Source organism: Manis javanica, chromosome 14 (genome assembly GCF_040802235.1).
Source record: "Manis javanica isolate MJ-LG chromosome 14, MJ_LKY, whole genome shotgun sequence".
Lineage (NCBI taxonomy): Eukaryota > Metazoa > Chordata > Mammalia > Pholidota > Manidae > Manis > Manis javanica.
The window spans coordinates 7570053-7576667 of NC_133169.1; the positions used below are offsets into that span (position 1 = coordinate 7570053).

The following is a 6615-nucleotide window of genomic DNA, read 5'->3' on the forward strand; positions in this document are numbered from 1 at the left end:
TGACAAGAACCTGGGCGGAGGAAGACTTTCCCAGAGGTGACCCAGAAGCCAACCTGACAGAATGAGGAACGTGAGACCCGGAGGTGAGAAAAGCCCAATAAAGGGTCTGCGGATGGCTGGTTCCTGCTGGGGGCGCCTGGAGAAGAACTAGCCTCAGAGTTGTCCCCCAGAAGGGCAGGGGCACTGGGACCCTGACCCACCAGCTCTGTGCTTTACCAGCCAGCATTGCCTCTGGGTCCGTGCCCTCGCCTGCCTCTGGCTGCACTGCACCTGGGCTGAGGGTCTGTCCGCTGCTTCAGAGAAAGCCCCGAAGCGGAAAGCAGAGGTGCCAACGTCCGGGTGGGAGGGCGCTATTAGGGAAGCGTTCACCGCGGCAGAGCGGAGATCAGCTGGGTCGGAGGCTGAGATGAGGACACCCCAAATGATGGGGTTAGCTGTTAGCTGGCACCCTCCCTGCCATGGCGACACGGAGCTGTCCGTGGGACGGGCCTCAGGAGATGAAAGGCAGCATGAGGGAGATGCCCCCTTGCGGGATTTGCCCCGGGGCAGGAGAGCCTGTGCCATGTCCTTGGGATCCCTACATCTGTGGTGGAAAAGGGTTGAGACAGGGGGGTTGGAAAGAGATTTCTTTGGAAATAACTTAATATTTATTTATTTATTTTTTATTTTATTGCAAGTCCCCATTACTTCTCCCCAAAGGATAGACAGTGTTATCTCTGACCATGGGCCAGGTGAGGGGGACTTCAAGGCAAGGACTTGCAGGCTTTGAAGCATGTGCCCTGCAGGTGAGGGTCTGCGAGGACAGCCTAAGTCAGGCCTGGGATAGTTAAAACCAGCTGTGGGCTGAGATCCGACTCTCATGACGCAGGCAGGAGTGTGGTGCTACGCTGTAGATCTTGAAATCTGTCAGGGCGAGGACTGTAGAGAGTGGGCGACCAAAGGCCACTCATGAGATGCAGCCTGTGTGGTTGACCTGGGTGCCCTTCCAGGGGACAGTTGCAGGGGAGAGAGGAGGAGATGAGATATCTGGCTAGATGTCCAGGAGCTGAGGAAGGACTTTCAAAGGACCACCTAGAACAGATGCATCCACCCTGGGTCAAGGGTAGGAGAGATGGAACTCAAGGAAACCCCCAGAACTGCTCCTCAAGAGAGGAGCCCATCTTAACCAACTGTCTGGCCCACAGGGAGTAAAACCACTCTGCCGGGTAAGGGCAAGTTCATCACTTTCCCTCCCTGCCACCCTCCTGGTCGGGGACATGAGTCGGGGAGGTGAGTGAGGGAAGCAGAGGGAAGCTGAGCGTGGGTGGGAGGGACCTTTCCTACCTCCCAGCCGTGGGCTTCCAGCCTGAGACAGGCCCACGCCAGGGGACAGGGAAGCTGCTTGATTCTAATTAAAGTTTGGCATCCTACCTATGACATAGGGCAGGAGGCTCTCCATTCTGAACAGAGACCAGACACGGAGACCAGAGTTCTCATCCAGGGCCGGGGAAGATAGGCCACCTGGGAGGGGCAGAGGGGCAGCGAGAGACAGAAATGGAGTTGCAACTGGATCACGATCTGTGGACCAGAAGGAAAATGAGATTTTCAGTGCACCTCAAAATCATGTTCTGAGAAGTGCTTTCTCCACGTTGGACTGGGAGGGCTTAGGGTGCAGTGGGAGTGATTTTCCTCTGCTCAGAAAGCACCATGTATCGTTGATGCTTATTTATGGAGACAGGTTTAATCAATCTGAACAGTCACCTTTTGGCTGACCAGCATATTCACTGTGATCAGCCATGAAGGTGTCTGTGGATCTCCTTGCGGCTGCAAGGGGTGCGGTGAACGGACCACCCCTCAGGATCCATGTGCTTCCGGGGCAGGCCCAGCCCACGGCTGTGCACAGGGAGAGGGCTGGGTCTTTGCTGCGGAGCTTCCTGCCCTGTGGGCACAGACCGTTCTTGGCACCACGGTCCGAGGCTCTCATGCTCAATTCTGCTTCTCCTTTTCTCTTGTACAGACATTTCCTCCTCCCCTACTCGGCATCGGACCTCTTTCCCTCCTACCTCCAGCACCCGCTTCTTAGAGAGCCTGATACAGACTCACCTTTTAACTCTGAACATTATGCACTTGATCTTGTTTTCCTTCCCTCCCCACCTTGCTTTAGTTTTCCCGAAAAAAAAAAGGAGGGGGGGATTTGTTTAAAAAGTGTCCATAATCAGACCGAGAACTGATTTTCTTTTTAAGAAATCCCAATCTCTGAGGTTTGATGCTTGTGCACTGAGAGTTCAGAACCATTCACTTAGTGGTCTCTTCACTTAGCAGGCCTGCTCATTCTTGAAGTCTCAACTAAAATATCATTTCCCCTTGAAAGCTTTTTCCTCACCCTCCTGACTCAACTTTGCTAAATCCCCTTGTTATGGGCTCCCCTGATTTGCCCTTTGGCGAGACTCATCAAACTTTAGTTATTTGTCCATGGCTGGTGTTGGCCCCTGAGCTGCATGATGCCATGATCTAAAATCCTTGATCACTACTAATCCCCCAGCGCTTAGGTGTCTAGGCTACAAAAGCTGCTCAATACATATATGATCAAGTGCTGGATTTGTGGCCTAAAGGTATATGAAATATCGGCACAGGACAGAATGGAATAGATCAGCCCCATTGTGCCATTGGTCTGAGGACATCACCCTGCATCCTGACCGCAGCACAAACTCATAGAATTGAGTATTAGAAAGAACCTAAAGATTTTCCTGAGTACCCAGCTGATGCCAGAAATGTAGAATATCCAGGATTGTCCAGTCTTAGCTTGAATCCCAGGGACAGAAACTACCTCCCCAGGCCACCCACTGCATCCTGGATAACTCTGACCATCAGGTTTCCTAAAGCTTTGGTCCACATCATCTTCTCACAAAACAATTTAAAGTCTTTCCATAATATTAACAACCTAGGTCAACTCTTTGATCCAAATTGCTCTTTTACCGAGGGTCAAAATATGTCTTTCTCTGAATAGTCTCTTAAGTGGGAATATAAGTAGCTTGCAATAAAGACTTCATTCATTTATCCATTCCAAAAATATCAACTGGATGCTGCCTCTGTCCAGCATGGGGACCAGTAACAGTGGGACATACAGAGATGTCCCAAAGGATGGAGTCTGTTTGGGGAGATAAAGGTATGTGTAAGATCAAATTTTCACAGCGACATAGAAACTGCCAAGGGAGCGTTTGCTGATAGCCAGATGACAGGGCTGGATAGGAAACTGGGGACGGGTGGCATCATCTGGGAGAGTTTGCAAATACAGAGGGTGGAGAGTCCAGGAGGGCTTCATTTAGGAAGTGGGATCTGAGGAGTCGAGTGTGAGGGGCAGGAACCATGAGTCCGAGGGTGAACCATCTCAGTCATCAGGCTCAGAGGGAACTCTTCCCAAGACAGGCAGGGAGGGGCGAACTGAGGCAGAAGGAAGTCAGAGGGCTGCTAGATGGGGAAATAACCATTTCCCTCCCCTCTGGACCGGCTGTCAGCCACTCTGTCTCCAGCAGCCTCCGGGCACCCTGTCTTCTGCACAGCCTGGGGGCTGACCACGCCAACCCCCTGGGGCGCGCGGCCGCGGACATGGGCACCTTCCTGTGGCTGCTCCTCCTCTCACTGCTCCGAGAAGGTGAGAGAGACTGCAGCTGGGGGCAGCCGGGGCTCCCTCCTGCCCTGTTCTGCTGGACCTCCGCTGGCAAGCCATGTCCTCTAGGGTGGAATGCTTCAGCTCTTCTGGAGGTCAGTGTGGCCTAGTCCTCCCTGTTCTGGAGGAATAGGGTGTGACCTCTGCGCAGGACTGAGAGACGGGGAGGCCTGGGGCTTCGGAAGGGGGAGCCGTCCCACAGTGCAAAGAGGAGAAGGTGAAATTTGGATGGGGAGGACACAGACGGAAGTCAACCCCTGGCAGGTGCTCAAGTCAGGGGCAGCACAAAGCTGGGGCCGGAGAGGCAGCCAGGGCACGAGACTGAGTGTGGGGCCATAGGAGTTGCCCCGCTGAGACTGAGACCCCAGCCCCACCGCCAGGCTCAGCAGCCCAGAGACACCAGCTGAGCTGTCCCCGTCTCTTCTCCTTTTATCTGCAGCCAGAGGGGATTCCGGAGATGGGGTGGACCCTGTGGAAGTGGTTGCAGTCCTTCAGGAGTCCATCAGCCTCCCCCTGGAAATACCGTCTGACGAAGAGGTTGAGAACATCGTCTGGTCCTCCCACCTGAGGCTTGCCACTGTGATGCCAGGGAAAGAGGCACGTCCAGCTACCATCATGGTGACCAACCCTCGCTACCAGGGCCGCGTGAGCTTCCTGGAGCCCAGCTACTCGTTGTGCATCAGCAATCTGAGCTGGGAGGACTCGGGCCTGTACCAAGCTCAAGTCAACCTGAGAACATCCCAGATGTCCATCATGCAGCAATACAACCTCCTTGTCTACCGTGAGTTTAGCCTGCAAATGCTAATGCTGCTTTTTCTGGCACTCCTGAGCGTTCCATGCAAAGGAGTAGGGGTCTCAGGACTCGGGGTTCTAGTTTGAGGGGCTGGGACCGGAAGGCAGACTGCCTCCAGCGTGCCCATTCCCAGTGTCTGAGCAGAACTTGCGGGTGGAGAGACCTGGAGCAGCGAGGCCCCGGGCCCACAGGCCCTTCCCGTGGACGTGCCCAACGCGGTGAGAGGGGGCAGGGGCTTCGTGTACAGACTTCAAGGGGTCCTTTCTCTCCCAGAGAGATTTTGCATCCTAGGATGGATGCTGCCTCCATTCTTGAGCCTTTATCCTCCTGTGTGATTTGAGGCCACTAATCAGTTTCTCCTCTCTACCCGAACACAAGTCTCATCTTCCTGTCTGTGACATTGTTTGATATTCTGCCCTGAAACTTGCAGACATGGATGGAACTATAAGTGTCCCCCGAAGGAGGGGGGTTATGATATTTTCTGGAATCAAGGAGGCAGAATAAGGTTTGGAGGAAGGGGGGTGCAAAGGTGATAAGGGAGGTCAGGCATAAAGGGGGAGTGGGGATGTGAAAGGCATCTCTGTCTACCTTAGCAGCTGCCTCAGGGACCTTGGGCTACAGTGGTTATTGTGGCTGGGTTTTGTTAGTTTTTGCCTATTTGTCGTTTAGGTGAAGGGACTCTCAGAGGGCAGCCCCTGTACCCCCGTTCAGGAGCTTAGGAATGCAAGCCCAACCCCTGGTGACTGAGAGGGTCCTTGTGTTCCTTTCCCATCCAGGCCGGCTGTCGGAGCCTCACGTCACTGTGAACTTTGAGATCTTGGGGGTCAGTGCCTGTAATGTGTCCCTGACATGCTCTGTGGAGAGGGCAGGCCTGGACGTGACCTACAGCTGGATATCCTGGGAGCACAGTGAAGACACAACCCACGAAGGCCCCATCCTTAGCGCATCCTGGAGGCCCGGGGACAGGGCCCTCTCCTACGCCTGCAAGGCCAGCAACCCCCTCGGCAGTGTCCGTTCCCGGCTCATCCGTGCGGGGCCCTTCTGTGCAGGTACCAGGACCCCAGACACAGTCCCTGAGCTACTGCAGGGCCTCGGGGCTGCCACCTCCCTCCCTCAGTTCTCCCCAAGAGAACACATGGGATCTAGAACCTAACCCCTTCCTCTGAAGCTTTGACTCCTGGATTGGATAGGGGCCCCCCTCTCCTAGTGTTCCCAACTTCCGAAGGTTTCTTCTGTCCTGCCCAGCCTGAGATTGCTCCCCAGATCTCAGTTCCTGGGCTTCTGTGAATAGAACGTACGTTTCAGGCAGCACTTGCAGAGGAGTGCCAGCTGCCTGTGACCCCGCGACCTCCTCTGTGGGGTGTGGGGCCACGTCTGCCCCCTACTCGGGACCTCGCCCGTCCCTCTGGTGAGCCCCTCTCTACCTGCCTTCCCTCCCAGACCCTGGCTATCCTGCGGAGAAGGCCTCCTTCTGCGTCCTGGCCAAGGCACTGCTCCTTGCCTTGCTCTTGGGGATTCTGGCTGCGGGGCTCTGGCTCATCCGAGCCCAGAAAAGATGCAACATGCCACGGATGAGGGAACTCAAGAGAAACAGAATGAGACTGACAAAGAGGGGCAAGCTGGGCCCCAGGCTGGCCTGACTGGGTCTGGGGAGCCTGCCCTGAGCACTGCTCCTTTCCAGCCTCCATTGGGGTCCTTCCTCTTTTCCCCCAGGGGACTGAGGGGCGGGGGGCCCCCTCCCCCAGGGAAGACTGCTCAGTAATAAAGTCAAATTAGGTGACTGTCCCTCTGGAGGGGCTGTGTTGGTCTCTCTCAGGGTGATTCCAGTAAAACCTGGGTGCCTTCTTTTCCTTCCACCCTGGTGCCCATGTCTGAGCCCACGTGCTTCCCCAGCCTGCCTTTGGGAAGGAAAGTGAGTCTAAAGGATCCATTCCCAGTAGGAGTGAGTGTGTTATTACCCGCCACCTACTCCGTTCCTCACCGACACACGTAACATTTGCACTTAGAATAAGAAAAACGTGAGATTCCTTTGAACGTGAGCCGATTCCTAACTGGGAGAGTTTCAGGCACTGAGTCCTGCGTGGAGTGGTATTCGTTCTGTGAAGACTCTTCCGCCCTCACTGCCCTATTTCACCCTGGCAATGAGTTACTTAGCCACTCCCACCCACCCCAGTCT

The 6615-nt window shown here is 54.9% G+C and overlaps 1 protein-coding gene across 2 annotated transcripts; it reads left to right on the forward strand.

Moving 5' to 3' along the window:
* Nucleotides 1-3460: 3460 nt before the first annotated feature.
* On the forward strand, nucleotides 3461-6271 carry SLAMF9 (SLAM family member 9). Of its 2 annotated transcripts, none has more exons than XM_017669693.3 (4): nucleotides 3461-3631; nucleotides 4086-4427; nucleotides 5216-5488; nucleotides 5880-6271. In XM_017669693.3, the coding sequence occupies exons 1-4, from the start codon at nucleotides 3586-3588 to the stop codon at nucleotides 6077-6079; spliced, it is 861 nt and encodes a 286-aa protein (XP_017525182.2). In that variant the 5' UTR covers nucleotides 3461-3585; the 3' UTR covers nucleotides 6080-6271. The 2 variants fall into 2 exon arrangements, with proteins under 2 accessions (XP_017525182.2, XP_017525189.2); XM_017669700.3 differs by having other exon boundaries at nucleotides 3621-3741.
* Nucleotides 6272-6615: the final 344 nt, after the last annotated feature.